At 43.1% G+C, this 15,970-nt stretch overlaps 1 protein-coding gene and 1 non-coding gene across 2 annotated transcripts; both read right to left on the reverse strand.

Annotated features, from left to right (window-relative positions):
* Positions 1-1,082: 1,082 nt before the first annotated feature.
* On the reverse strand, positions 1,083-14,649 carry LOC123997358 (lipoamide acyltransferase component of branched-chain alpha-keto acid dehydrogenase complex, mitochondrial-like). Its single transcript, XM_046301494.1, has 11 exons — positions 14,513-14,649; positions 13,048-13,174; positions 12,796-12,871; positions 12,460-12,641; positions 12,108-12,235; positions 11,682-11,934; positions 11,176-11,342; positions 9,287-9,364; positions 3,936-4,127; positions 3,388-3,459; positions 1,083-3,107 (listed from the first exon to the last, which is right to left on the reverse strand). The coding sequence occupies exons 1-11, from the start codon at positions 14,555-14,557 to the stop codon at positions 2,940-2,942; spliced, it is 1,488 nt and encodes a 495-aa protein (XP_046157450.1). The 5' UTR covers positions 14,558-14,649; the 3' UTR covers positions 1,083-2,939.
* On the reverse strand, positions 3,202-3,340 carry LOC123998380. Its single transcript, XR_006832277.1, has one exon. It is a non-coding gene; the product is annotated as a small nucleolar RNA SNORD94 (small nucleolar RNA).
* Positions 14,650-15,970: the final 1,321 nt, after the last annotated feature.

Consider the following 15,970-nt stretch of genomic DNA (forward strand, 5'->3'; position numbering starts at 1 on the left):
ACACTGAAAATAGTGGTGGTGGTCACATGCTAAACTTGCCACATGGACTTACAGTCCCCCTGACAACATATACCTTCAGAAGACAGTAGGAAGAATTGTTGTGAAATAGGGGTGGAAACTGTTCCAATGGTCACGTAACATGTTTGTCCTCTGTTCAATGGGGTGGGAAATTAGAAGCGTTTTAGGACAAGCTCTATTCATTCCAAGTCCTGGAGACAAAGATGGTTACTCAGTTAATTAACAAAATATTTTAAATGAACTGTAGGGTTATATAATACAGACCTGAAAATTTCACCATTAAAATAATTCCCATGGGAAAAATGACTGGGAATTTCCAACATGAACCTGTATCACTCCCATACTTCCAGGCGAAGACAATTATTTAGCGTCTATAGACTAAAGGCTTTATTTTGTCAAACTAGTGAGTGTCAGAATTCTCGGGGAACATAACGCACAACACTCAGCAAAGCCAATAAATCTTTACACCTCAAATTTATTAAAACTTGTTTTCAGGATCCACACAATATCAGAAACGGTGATTAAGTCAGACAGGCATTTCTCACACACCTTCAAATAGTACAATCTCCCTAAAATAAAGAGACCACAGTACGCATTCCCAAAACCCGACACTAAGGTTCTGTTCGAATACTCATACTAACCGCACTATTTGTGACAAATTGAGTAGGTAGTATACGGTATGTTAGTATTTGTATTCGAACAAAGCTTAAGTGTTGACTTCCACCCATAACTTAATATTTTGCTTTTTTTTTAACATCATCAAACAGCAAGAAAAGCAGTAACACAAATTGACCAAACTAACAATTGTGGAACCATTGGAGTGTTTGATCCAGTAGCTGCTGACATCATATAGTGCCTTCAGAAAGTATTCATACCCCACATTTTGTTGTGTTACAGCCAGAATTTAAAATTGACAAAATTGAGAATTGTTATCACTGGCCTACACACAATACACACCCATAATGTCAAAGTTTTTTTACAAATTAAAATTGAAAAGCTGAAATATCTTGAGTCGATAAGTATTCAACCCCCTTTTTTATGGCAATCCTAAGTTCAGGAGTAAAAATGTACTGAACAAGTCACATAATAAGTTACATGGACTCATTGTGTGCAAATATCATGTTTAACATGATTTTTGAATGACTACCTCATCTCTGTACCCCACACATACAATTATCTGTAAGGTCCCTCGGTCAAGCAGAGAATTTAAAATGATTTCAACCAAAACACCTGGGAGGTTTTCCAATACCTCACAAAGAAGGCCACCCATTGGTGGATGGGTAAAAACAAAAAGCAGACATTGAATATCCCTTTGAACATGAAGTTATTAATTACACTTTTGATGGTGTATCAAGACACCCAGTCACTACAAAGATACAGGTCTCCTTCCTAACGCAGTTGCCGGAGAGGAAGGAAACCGAAGGAATTTCATCATGAACCCAATGGTTACTTTAAAACAGTTACAGAGTTTAATGGCTGTGACAGGAGAAAACTGAAGATGGATCAACATTGTAGTTACTCCACAATAATAACCTGATTGACAGAGTGAAAGGGAAGCCTGTACCGAATAAATCATTTTCAAAACATGCCTCCTGTTTGCAACAAGGCACTAAAGTAATACTGCAAAAGATGTGGCAAAGTATTTAACTTTTTGTCCTGAATACAAAGTGTTATGTTTGGGGCAAATCCAATGCAACACATTACTGAGTACCACTCTCCATATTTTCAAGCATAGTGGAGGCTGCATCATGTTATGCTTGTAATTGTTAAGGACAGAAGTTTTTCAGGATAAAAATAAAATGGCGCTCAGCACAGGCAAAATACTAGAGGAAAACATGGTTCAGTCTGCTTTCCACCACACACAGGGTAATAACCTAAAACACAAGGCCAATAGACACTGGAGTTGCTTACCATGAAGACCGTAAATGTTCCCGAGTGGTCAGGTTAGTTTTGACTTAAATCTACTTGAAAATCTATGGCAAGACTTGAAAATGGTTGTCTAGCTTTAATCAACAACCAATTTGAGTTTGGAGAATTTTGACAAGTATAATGGGCAAATGTTGCACAATGCTGGTGTGGAAAGCTCTTAAGAGACTTACCCAGAAAGATTAACAGCTGAAATTCCTGCCAAAAGGATGCTACAAAGTATTGACTCAATGGTGTGAATACTTACATAAATTAGATCTGTATTTCATTTTCAATACATTTGCAAAACATTCTAAAAACCTGTTTTCACTTTGTCATAGTAGGGTATTGCATCAATTTAATCCATTTTGAATTCAGGCTGTAACACAACAAAATGTGGAATAAGTCAAGGGGTATGAATACTTTCTGAAGGCACTGTAGCTGATATGAACACTAACAAGCGCATGTTGTGCAATGGTGCTTTCCATAGGGAATCACTAAACCGCACATTCTCTTGAAAATTGCTTTCTAGCATTGATGAGGGAATGTGTGGGGCTGTAAGAAAACAAAAAGGTGCAAAGACATTTTTACAGGGTTATACAGTATTTCAGAAATGCAACAGGTTTACTAAAAAAAAGGGTTGTTTTCAAACATTCTGCTCTTCAGGAGAAAGCTCTACTCTTCATACCCATCCTATGTCAGTAAGGCAACCAGAAGAGAGCAATCAAACTAAGGCCACACACAAAGATAAAAACAGCCAGCAACTAGAGATTAGTTTCACAACGTTGAGTAGTGAGGGAACTTGTGGTGTCCGTGGCGTGTGCAGCCATCCATGTTCGGAGGAAGAAAGGTTTGGAAGGCCAAGGGGTCAGGAGCAGTATGGTGACCAGTAACACCCAGTCAAAGTGACTACCCAAGAGAGTCAGAGTACAGTAGACCAACTTCGCATCATCATGGGGGTTGGTTTTGCGTCGCTGGGCATGCGTCCAGGGGATGCAGGCCAGGGTACCGCACGCTCATTTCAGATCCAGGACCATAGAGGCCGGGTTCTCCAAGTAGTCCCTCCACAGGTTGGAAAACCGCGCCATGGTGGCCCCGTCGATGATCCGGTGGTCTGCCGACCAGCTGACGTTCATGATGTGAGCTTTCACCACCTCGTCCCTCGAGTTAAACCTTGGCAGGACCTGGAAGGGGCATAAACATGTCAGGAGATGATTATTCATAAATCAATCCAGACATCCATAACTATCAAATAAATATAAGTCCAGACAATGTCATGAGGCTCAGTCAGGCGTCTGTATCGTGTTGACACCTCCCAGTCAGCTGGCCACATGCCCACTAAGCTGAGAACTAGCATCAACACTCAGCTCCCATTATCAGCTGAGGTCCGTACCCCTGCGCCACTCATCATAGCCAGCATTGACAACATAACTGATAATGTAATATAATATAATTTTCACAAACCTGAATCTTTCCAAGAGCGCCAATCGCCACCTCAGGAGGCAGAATTACTGGCTTTGCATAAGTGCCTCCAATCTGATTCAATGGAAAACACAAATACATTTTTTAATTTTTTATTTATTTTTACCTTTATTTAACCAGGCAAGTCAGTTAAGAACACATTCTTATTTTCAATGACGGCCTGGGAACAGTGGGTTAACTGCCTGTTCAGGGGCAGAACGACAGATTTGTACCTTGTCAGCTCGGGGGTTTGAACTCACAACCTTCCAGTTACTAGTCCAATGCTCTAACCACTAGGCTACCCTGCCGCCCCGACATGACATGTAAAGACTGAACAAGCGGCTTAAGCAAGCATAGGTCCCAAATAATACAGCCGCTAGCTGTCAATTACTATTCAAGTTAGCATTAGATGGCTACTAAAAAATGCAAACACGGCTTTTAATTATGAAAAAAATCTCACAAGGTTTAAAAAAAAATATATATAAATCGGTTTGACTTCAGTATCACTTTAAGCTCATCCTCCTAGCCATTAGTCCCCCTCCCCCACTCACCGAGCCAATGTTGGAGAGGGTGAAGGTGCCTCCTGTGAGGTCGGCCGTGCCCAGCTGGCCCGTGGCGCCCAGGGTCTGCATGCGGTTGAGCTCCACTGCGATCTCAAACACACTCAGCAACTGCACATTCTTCACATTGGGTACCAGCAGGCCCTGGCTCGTGTCCATGGCCAGACCAATATTGTGGGATGCCTGGTGGAGTAGGAGGAGACATATCAGCACATCTCAGAACCAGCTCAGGTTCTCAATCACTTTGAAGAAAGGATGAGCGAAATGTCATGTTCATGAGTCATTCTAGTTCTACGTCCAGCATTCTGCTCGCTGTGAGCAAGTACCCCATCTATTTGAATATACACTACATGACCAAATGTATGTGGACACCTGCTCGTCAATCATCTCATTCCAAAACCATGGGCAGTAATATAGAGAGTTGGTCCCCCCCATTGCTGCTATAACAGCCACCACTCTTCTGAGAAGGCTTTCCACTAGATGTTGGAACATTGCTGTGGGGACTTCATCCACAAAAGCATTAGTGAGGTTGGGCGCTAATGTTGGGGCGATGAGACCTGGCTTTACAGTCGGCGTTCCAATTCATCCCAAAGGTGTTCGATTGGGTTGAGGTCAGGGCTCTGTGCAGGCTAGTCAAAGTCTTCCACACCGATCACGACAAACCATTTTGTATGGACCTCGCTTTGTGCACGAGTACATTGTCATGCTGATACAGGGAAGGGCCTTGCCCAGACTGTTTCCACAAAGTTGGAAGCACAGAATGTTATTGTATGCTGTAACGCTTAGATTTCTCTACAATGGAACTAAGGGGCCTAGCACGAAAAAGGAAATTCAAGATGTAGGATGGGACAAACCTAAACTTTAAATGAAGCATTTCTCTTAACAGGGGGGGGGGGGGTAGCGGACAACCAAATTCATAGAGAATACATTTCATAGGATGGAGAAACAATTCTCAGAGCTGCAGCTCTTAACTACTTGTTACATAAGTAGAACGGATACTATATGCTCGTTGTTGGGGTGGTCCGTGGATGGCTTTATACCATTTCTATGGATCCCTCATGTCCTACTCGTTGTTAGAAAAAAAACAACATTTGGTCCAAATCAGATGTTAGGTACTATAATTTATTGAATATAATGAATCCTATAATTATTTTATTTTTTAAAATGGCCAACCCTTTAAATAACACCCGAGACGTTGCCAGACCCCTGGTTGAGTTGGCGCGTACACAGCTAGATAAACACACTGAATCTCTGAAGGGTTAACAGTGACATGTACAGGGTTGCAGGTGTGATTGCAGAGTACAGTGAAAATCATAAGCTCTGACATGCAGGACTAAGTGGAAATAAAACGACAATGCTAATAAATAAATAAATAAATAAATGATAGAACTATATACACAACTGTAGCAGTGATTAATACATGTCTATTAGGGTGGAGGCAGAGTATAGACTTGAGGCGGTGGGGGGACCAAGTGAAATAAAAACAAAAATAAGAAAATAAGGGAAAAAAACACTAGAAAACAAAGTAGAAATCTGCAATGTTTTAAATCGGCGCGTGAGGCGAGGCGCCCCTCATTAGCTTGCTGCTACATGCCGGGGAGATAGCGTCTCTCCCACTGGATAGTGGAGGCTGCCACAAGATGGATTAGCAAAACAGACAAAAAGTTGGTAGGATATCCCGGGTCCGTTCAATGTACGTGCATAAAGAAGGCCCCCGGACACAGGGCATGCAAACTGTTGCTCATCAGAAACAAATGGAGGCGAAAAATAGAAAATAGCTTAAACATTTTTTTAAGGACCTGTAGGACATAGCCATTACTTTCGGGGCGAAGACTGCATTTGGACGCGACGTCACCTCAGAATGGCCTTGGGCGAACTAAGTACCGGAAGGGTGTATGGATGACTTGGGAGGTCCCCAACATGTTTAGCCGAGGCTAAAGCCACAAGAAAGGAGATATCACAGGAGAAGATCTTCAGATCCAGACTCAGTCATTCAAAAGAAGGCCTCTCACAGAGCATCCAAAACCAAATCCCAAGTGGGCGCAATAGATTGAGAATCCGTAATCTAATTCATAGGAATGAAAAGTGTTGAGATGGGGAAAGACAGCTCATTTTGGGATTCGTTTGAACCAGAGACCGTGTGTTGGACAATAGCATGGTTGTGTCCAACCCTGATTGTTCCCTCCACTCTGCTTCCAACCACCAACTGCCTACGGGCCAATAACCTGTATCACTAGACACCTCATTAGGGACTAGTGAACTACAGACATGAAGCAGCAATGAATCCCAGTAATGCACAACCTATGGGAAGGGTGCCCCCTTGTGGAATCATCATAGGGTTTGGTTTCAATACTTCAAACCAAATATCGGTCCAGGTTGTCACAAAAATAGATGGGGGTTGGATTAAATGGTGATTTTAATGAATGGGGCGAATTTGGAGCCGGCAGTTTAAGAGAGCAGTTGGAAAGGACGTGGAGCGTTCAATAAACATAAGAGAGCGGTTGGAAAGGACGTGGAGCGTTCAATAAACATAACAGAGCGGTTGGAAAGGACGTGGAGCGTTCAATAAACATAACAGAGCGGTTGGAAAGGGCGTGGAGCGTTCAATAAACATAAGAGAGCGGTTGGAAAGGACGTGGAGCGTTCAATAAACATAAGAGAGCGGTTGGAAAGGACGTGGAGCGTTCAATAAACATAAGAGAGCGGTTGGAAAGGACGTGGAGCGTTCAATAAACATAAGAGAGCAGTTGGAAAGGACGTGGAGCGTTCAATAAACATAAGAGAGCTGTTGGAAAGGACGTGGAGCGTTCAATAAACATAAGAGAGCGGTTGGAAAGGACGTGGAGCGTTCAATAAACATAAGAGAGCGGTTGGAAAGGACGTGGAGCGTTCAATAAACATAAGAGAGCGGTTGGAAAGGACGTGGAGCGTTCAATAAACATAAGAGAGCGGTTGGAAAGGACGTGGAGCGTTCAATAAACATAAGAGAGCGGTTGGAAAGGACGTGGAGCGTTCAATAAACATAAGAGAGCGGTTGGAAAGGACGTGGAGCGTTCAATAAACATAAGAGAGCGGTTGGAAAGGACGTGGAGCGTTCAATAAACATAATCTAGAACTGTAAAAAGGGATATCATTTGTGTTTTGGAAACAAGTGCTTTCATAAATGCATGACGCGTGCCTCGTTTCACAGGAGCATTATAAATAAAAATGCCGTAACTCAATGAACCAGCCTTAACGAATTTCGTTTACATACATATCGAGTTTGATTGTCCAACAACAGTTTTATAATTTATTCATTTTGTGACCACCTAGTGTCCTCTTTCCACTGCTGTGGTGCTGAATCGCAGCGAGAATGGTGAGTGGGCCGGGCCTGCCCGGTCATGCCTAGAAGGAATCCAGCTTTTGTCAAATTAAGATCAAGTTCAATTTTAGCTAACACAAACCCTGTTCCTAAGCTTAACCCAATTCTCCTAAACTGCTACAAAAAGTCAAACCTGACATTCAATTTGACAAATGCTGGATCCCTTCTAGCCATGACCGGCTGGCCCTGGTGTTCGTAGACAGCTGTGTTTTGTTATTTACTACTCCTAATTGTTCATGCCTGGGCTAAATTAAATTAGAGTCCGGAAAACAGCTGTGTTTCGTTCTTTATTCATTTAAAATGTTCATACAAATAGCCTATTGGACAGGTCGCTCGCAAATTATATAAATATACTTCGGCATTGTGTTTTATTACTGTGTAGGTGACTTGTTCAAGGCAAAATGTTTATTTTTTTAAAATTATAATTATGATTTCTAGCAGGGATGAAGACTCAACGGTTAATATTTTGCTTTTCAATAAACATCTTTAATTTTTGGTATAAGAACATTGTTCTACTTTTACAGGCTAATTTCTATTCTGAATCATGTAGAAACCAAAACATAACCACATTGAGATTTTCTACTTACCCAGATGGAAAGTGGATACCTAATGCATTCAAGCGAAATGTGTCTTCTACATTTAACCCAACCTCTGAATCAGAGGTGCGGGGGGGGGGGGACATCATCAGCGACTGGGAGCAGTTCTTGTGGGGGTTAACTGCTTGCTCGACACAAGGGCAGAATTTTCTTCCCACATCGCCGGCTCGATGATTGGAACAAGCAAACTTTTATTTTTTTAAAAGTTTTTACCCCTTTTTTCTACCCAATTTCGTGGTATCCAATTGTTAGTAGCTACTATCTTGTCTCATCGCTACAACTCCCGTACGGGTTCGGGTAAGATGAAGTTTGAAAGTCATGCGTCCTCCGATACACAACCTAGCCAAGCCGCACTGCTTCTTAACACAGAGCGCATCCAACCCGGAAGCCAGCCGCACCAATGTGTCGGAGGAAACACCGTGCAACCTGGCAACCTTGGTTAGCGTGCACTGCGCCCGGCCTGCCAAGGATATCCCTCCCGGGTCAAACCCTCCCTAACCCGGACGATGCTAGGCCAATTGTGCGTCGCCCCACGGACCTCCCGGTCGCGGCCGGTTACGACAGAGCCTGGGCGCGAACCCAGAGTCTCTGGTGGCACAACTGGCGCTGCAGTACAGCGCCCTTAACCACTGCGCCACCCAGGAGGCCGAACAAGAAAGCTTTCAGTCGAATTAACTCATGACGTGCAACTGTATATTTCTCCACTTGCATCGGAGGTCAAGTGACTGGCTACAATTGGAACAAGGAAATTATCATTTATTGTTTTCTTGGTTTTTATTATTAAGCAAATTATATATTAGGCCTCACTCCAGAACTTCACTACCATTCCTGTTCCCGTGTCAACCTCTAACTTACACAAAGACAACAAACCTGAGTATCTTTTTATTCATTTGGGCATGGTTATGAACCCAAACCCGGCTTAGCCGTCGTCATCTAGGTCGCATTTTTAGCAATCTTAACTCACTATAGCCATGCCAAACAATCCGAAGAATAACACATTTTTTGTGATTAGGAAACTATAAGAACCATACAAAGTCCAGCACACAACATCCAGGGGTGCGCGCGCTCTACCACAAAGGGGCAGTTTAGTTGGCGCAACGTGAGACAGTCTCGTGTTCCAATTGTTTGTTTTAGTAACGTGAATCGTTCCTGTCTTCACCGAGATGAAGAGCGGAATAATGGAAAGAATTCATTCTAGCCTCACACTTATCACCTGTGGAAGGCGGGGCTTCCAGAGAGGAAAGGATTTTATTGACCTTGTCAGGAGTGATTTTAGATTTAACAGAAGTTGAGAGTGCGACTCCCCATAGTATGTTGTACCAAAGTTGACTGACTGAAAGGGAAGCAATGTCTCCCCAACACCATCCCCCTTCCTGCAGCCTTACCTTGTAGGTGATGTTCTGAACAGCCTCGTCCACCGAGGCGTTGAGGATAGGGAAATGGAGAAGGCCCAGGGAAGCAGCCTGCTCAAACAGAGAAGATCATGATTATCTTCAAATTACATTTTATTTGTCACATGCGCTGAATAAAACAGGTAGGCCTTACCGTGTAACGCTTACTTACAAGCCCTTAACCAACAATGCAGTTAAGAGTGAAGACAATTTTTTTTTTTTATAAACTAAAGTAAAAATAATAATAACGAGGCTATATACAGGGGTTACTGGTACGGAGTCAGTGTGCGGGGGAAAAGGTCAGTCGATGTAATTTGTATGTGTAAGTAGGGGTAAAGTCACTATGCATTGTTAAACAGCTATTAGCAGCATTATAAAAACATCTGGGGGTGTCAACACAAATAATCCGTGTGGCATTTGATTAATTGTTCAGCAGTCTTACGGCTTTGGCGTAGAAGCTGTTAAGGAGCCTTTTGGACCTAGATTTGGAACTCCGGTAATGCTTGCCGAGAACAGTCTGACTTGGGTGACTAGAGTCGTTGACAATTTTTTGGGCCTTCCTCTGACACCGCCTAGTATTATAGGTCCTGGATGCAGGAAGCTTGGCCCCAGTGATGTACTGGGCCGCACGCACTACCCTCTGTAGCACTTTACGGTCGGATGCAGAACAGTTGCCATACCAGCCGGTGATGCAACCGGTCAGGATGCTCTCAATGGTGCAGCTGTATAACAGAGGATTTAGGGACCCATGCCAAATCTTTTCAGTCTCCTGAGGGGGAAAAGGCGTTGTCGTGCCCCCTTCAAGACTTTCTTGGTGCGTTTGGACCATGATAGTTTGTTGATGATGGGGACATCAAGGAACTTGAAAATCTCAACCTGCTCCACTACAACCCCATCGATGTGATGGTCGGGCCCTCCTTTTCCTGTAGTCCACATTCAGCTCCTTTGTCTTAAGCACGTTGAAGGAGTTGTTGTCCTGGCACCACACTGCCAGGTCTCTGACCTCCTCCCTATAGGCGGTCTCATCATTGTCGGTGATCAGGCCTACCACTGTTGTGACGTCAGCAAATGTAATGTTGGTGTTGCAGTCGTGCTTGGCCACACAGTCGTGGGAGAACAGGGAATACACGAGGGGCCAACGTGTTGAGGATCAGTGTAGCAGATGTGTTGTTGCTTACCCTTACCACCTGGGGACGGCCCGTCAGTAAATCCAGGATCCAGTTGCAGAGGGAGGTGTTTAGTTCCAGGATCCTTAGCTTAGTGATGAGCTTTGTGGGCACTACAGTCTTGAACGCTGAGCTGTAGTCAATGAACAGCATTCTCACATAAGGTTACTTTTGTCCAGGTGGGAAAGGACAGTGTGGAGTGGGATTGAGATTGTGTCATCTGTGGATCTCTTGGGGCGATATGCAAACTGGAGTGGGTCTAGGGTTTCCGGGATGATGGCGCTGATGTAAGCCATGACCATCCTTTTAAAGCACTTCATGGCTACCGACGTGAGTGCTAAGGGGCGTTAAGTCAATTACCTTCGCTTTCATGGGCACAGGGACTATGGTATGATCCAAACCGCAGCAAGCAGGCTATTTACCCAAATCCTCTGGCATAGTACTTCAGGAATGACGTACAATGATTCTTTCATGACACCCCTGTAATAATGAAGTTTCTGCGCAGGGCATTATAACACTTCCGTCACAAAACACAAGCTGCTACCTCTGTCACAACAAGAGTACATGATCTGGCATGAGCTTATAACGCTGACATTTCAACTTCATAACGAACACATCTTATTAGGTGTTCCCCATGCATTTTGGCAATAGCGTCACTGACACTAGACATGTCACCTCACAACTTCATATTACATCAGGTCAGGAGTCAAAGGTCACCTTGATGAAGAAGGGCATGTAGCTGAGCTTGACACCGCGAGCCTCTGACAGGCCCTTCAGCTCCTTGCGCAACTGCACCAGCCTCGTCAAATCCACTTCATCTTTATATCCAAAGTGGGGGATCTTCAAAGCTGCAGTCATGGTCTTCACCATTGCTTTGTGGAAACCTGGTCGTTCAGAAGAACACATTGGAAAAAAGGGATATGTTTTGATGAAGCCAGTACTATATTGCTAAGTTACCACCCGTCCCATCAGGTCACTTTAGACTGTAACAAACAAAGCCAGAAGGAAGTTGTTTGGAACCTGGACTGAACCTAGATTGGGAATTTCAATACAGTGACTAGCTTTTTGAAACACGTTCAAAACATCACTGCTACTCTAATTATAATAGACTATATTTAACCTGTCTAGCTAATACTATGGGTTATTCTCTGAATCAGAAATGTATCCCAGAAAGCAAACACATTTTTTGGAACCATTAACCATCTCTGTAAAGCTCCCTCTACCTTTCAGGGGCTCAGTGATGTCCTTGCCCGTGAAGACGGGCCTTGAGAGGACAGGGAGCTGGACACTTGGTGTGGGCTTCATCTTGGTCATGGAGGCCGAGGAGGGGGCGGATGCTGCGGGAGGGGGTGGCTGGATCTCATGAAATGGGGTCGGGGGTAAGATGGCCCCTGTCTGTTTGGCCAGGAAGTTGAGGATGTCCTCTTTGAGGATCCGTCCGTCTCTCCCGGTACCGACCACTTCACTCAGCTTGATCTAAGGAGGAATGGAAAGAAGGCGGCAAAGAGGTAAATAGACAATCATCACAAAAGCCTGGACACCCAGTAGTTGGCCATTTCAGGTTTAAAGGGGTGGTGCTAAATCTTGTGCTGTAGTGCCATCTTGCAGTGAATGCATGCGTATGTGTCGGTCTTTTAATAACAACTCACATTGTTCTCCATGGCTAAACGACGGACTGCAGGTGTGGCCTGGGTCTTGTGTCCCTTGATTTCCTGGTGTGTGTGCTCATCGTTTGACATCGCCGGGGTCTCCACAACATCCTCCTCATGGACCACCTCTGAAAGATCGACCAAAGTCACTATTCCCACCTTCCAACAGAAGCCAACGTTGTTTTGAACTTAGATAATTTGGTGTTCCAAAATGTTTTTATTTATTATTATAAACGTGACCCAGGTAATATGAACTGGCTTCAAGTTTCAGTTCTATTGTCTAAACATTTGATACATAAAAAGTTGGGAGATTCCCATTACACCATTGTTGATGCTTTGGCGGCATACCTACCTGGACCGGGCTCTGTCTCGATATCCACCAGTGGTGTGCCCACTAAGGCTGTGGCATCAACCTCATAGTAGAGCTTTTTAATGACACCGTCATAGCGACTTGTGATGGTGACAGATGCCTTGTCACTCTGTACCTCACAGATGCTGTCAAACTGGGAGACTTTGTCTCCTTCCTTCACATACCTATGGAAACAGAAAGACAACCATAACATCTTTCTCTTGGAGTAGCTATGCTTAGTAATCATTGAACTTGTGTGGCCTCTTGTGGCAACTCTTTTAACAAAATGTAATTCATATACAGCTTTGTATGTTGCTGTACTATATTTTGAAAACATACCATTCCTTCACAGTCACCTCCATGATGCCCTCGCCAATATCTGATAGTTTGAATGGCAGAATTGGTCCTGATGTGACTAAAGAAAGCAAATGATCATTAAAAATGAAACATCCATTCTTTAACCTATAACTTCCACATAGCCTTTCGTGCATTTAAGATTGTTTAGTTTACTGTCTGTACGGAGTGTACACTGTCAGCAGTAGCATCTTCCTCGTTCCACATCCCTGTGCACCGATTCCGAAGCCTACTTACCATAACTGGTGTGGAAAAACCTAGAGCTGCACAGCTGAGGGATGAAGACAGTGTGGGGATGACGGGTGTAGTCTGGTCGGCCAGTTTGGACCCTGGAGCAGCAACGCTTGTACCGATGTGCCAAGAGCTGCAATGACAAATAGATCCATGTCATGATCAGTCATTAGATGTGGTCGCGTTTCCGGACTAGGCTTTGGATACTTCTATACCATTTCAGCATCTAAAGATATAGCTAGCATGACTTCGTAGCTTTCAACAGTTGACTAGCTGCAGAGCAAGTTTAGTTTAACAATCTAATGTTACACATAGTACCAATCAAAAGTTGACACCTCATTCAACGGTTTTTCTTTATTTTTACTATTTTCTACATTGTATAATAATTAGTTAGGACATCAAAACTATGAAATAACTCACATGGAATCGTGTAGTAACCAAAATGAAGTGTTAAACAAATCTAAATATATTTTATATTTGTGATTCTTCAAAGTAGCACACACTATATATAGGCTCTTTTTTTCTATTGTGTTATTGACTGTATGCTTGTTTATTCCATGTAACTCTGTCGTTTGTGTCGCACTGCTTTGCTTTATCTTGGCCAGGTCGCAGTTGTAAATGAGAACTTGTTCTCAACTAGTTTACCTGGTTAAATAAAGGTGAAATAAAAATATCAATGAGAAAGACTCTTTCAAATAACAAAGAAACTGCTACAGTAAGTGTTGCACAAATCCATACGCAGTGTATGCCTCCAGTTGACGAACTACACTTCCTCCCCAGTTAAGTTTACACAGAGGTGTTCCGAGAACGCTAAAATAGCCAATTAGCACAGGTGGCCGCCTGTCTTCCGTAAACAAAGGTTGTAATATAACAGAGATGGCCGTGTGGAAACCCTATCACAAACGCCAACCCTATAAACAAGTGTGTCGTAATTTAACCTTTTGATTTTAGAAATGTATTTGTCGCTGATATGAAAAATACGTAATTTGATTCCAAAACCATACCGCAAGCGATGCGTTTTAACGTTCAGAGTGAGCGTAGAAATTTTTAACAAAACATTACAGTACTATCGTCAGGCGATAAAGGTAACGTTAGTTACAGTGGTCTATGAATGGGTTAGGGATGACATTGTATTGGCATTCAAGTTCAATTCTTTCAGACACACCGTGTCAACAGTTTGAGTCAAATAAATAGTTGACTATCTGGGTAGTAGTAACCAACAGATATCAATTATTCATAGCAATTATTCATAACTACAAAACAATTAGGACAATTGTCTATTTCAATCCCACTTCACTGTAACAGACTCGAATTAGCTTGTTTGCTAGTCAGGCTAGCAGCTGCATGGGAAGCGTCTCTATATTGATGTACAGTAGCAGTATTTCTAAATGTATGATCCTTGTGCATCATCAACTATCTCGCAAAGCTTTCACGTCGGTATACACATCTGGAAAAACTTTAACAAACCTACCAAGCGTCTCATAAATGTGAATGAGCCTCTGGTAACTGCCGCCATCTTTGTTTCTCTTCGTCCGGATCCAACGCACGCCCCATTCAATGGCCAATCAGAGATCAGTCCCTATGGAGATGTTGCTGCGTTCGTAGGCCAGTCGGAACAAGGAAACACGTGCCATGTTCAAACAGTTAGCAAGTCAGAATATCCGGGTTTCCTAGTTTCAACGGGGTTGTGAACGCGGCATAAATCCAAAATATGAGTCAGACATACTTTTGAGGAGATGGGAGCAAGTACCAGAGAGAATAAATCATATTCCCTGTTGTGTGGGAAAGGTGTCACATTGTTCCAGGTCAGACAGGTAAAATGGTAGAAGTGGATGCTGAGTTCGAATCAAACAGCACGCTGAACAAAGTTGGTGAAGATGCATGTCCTGAAGGGACAACAGTAGTTTCGAAAACTGGAGCAAAAATGAAATTGGAATGGAGGAACCGTCTATGAATGATAATGAATCGCTTCTTGTGGAGTAAGAATGCATGTCTGGGAAACCCATTTGAGGTGTCAAATGGTGATGTACACGCTGGGAAAAATGGAGTGTGTCAGTGACCAGGAGTGGTTTTATTTTGATTCATTGTATTTCTGAAGAACAAAGGAAGATTGAATGGGTGAATGGAGAAAAATAATAAAGTCTGTTCCACTTATGGTGCTACCATGAGCCGTCTTCCCCAATTAAGGTGCAACCAACCTCCTATGCTACTCGTGTGAAGCGTGGTTATGTAAGACACGCTGTAAGAGCTTTAGTCTCTAAACCACTGCAGTGTAAGAACTGTAAAGGATTTGTTTCAAGTGTGGGCAGACGGAGGGAGTATACTGAAGAACAGTGTGTAGAAGAAAAACTGTGTTGCAGTTGTGGGGATCATGATCCTGAGTTCCTGCAATACCCGGTAAGGGTGAATGAGATTGAGGTGGCAAAATAATTGAGAAAACAAGTGATGCTCGTGAAGATATGGTAGTGGATGCACCACATGCTGAAATAACTGTTTGCTGCAAGTCAAAAGATACCCCGTGTGTTAAAAATGTGGGTTTTGTGGCATTCATTGCCACAATTCTAAACTGTACAACTCAAGCCTCAGAAGAAATTGGACATTGTGGTTGCACAGAAAAATGGTTGGGACTTGTAAAAACGTTTTACTGGCGCTGGAAGACGCCCGAGCCTGTGTAGTGATCAAACCGGTTTATTTTAAAATAGTAAAGTTGTTTATTTTATTTTGGTCGTCTATACAATAGAAGTGGAGGGAAACTCGTATTAACGTGTGTACTTTGACCATGCGTCGTCAATGGACCGCGCGATGCATTCTGGACTTGTCTGGGACAAGAAAAGCTCTCCTTCAAGCGATGAATGAGAGTCAATTGGGCGCTAGCTCAAAAACCCAACATTAGCATGAATTTCGTCAACATTACAAATCTTTTCCGAGA

The sequence above is a fragment of the Oncorhynchus gorbuscha genome, linkage group LG15 (assembly GCF_021184085.1).
Source record: "Oncorhynchus gorbuscha isolate QuinsamMale2020 ecotype Even-year linkage group LG15, OgorEven_v1.0, whole genome shotgun sequence".
NCBI classification, from domain to species: domain Eukaryota; kingdom Metazoa; phylum Chordata; class Actinopteri; order Salmoniformes; family Salmonidae; genus Oncorhynchus; species Oncorhynchus gorbuscha.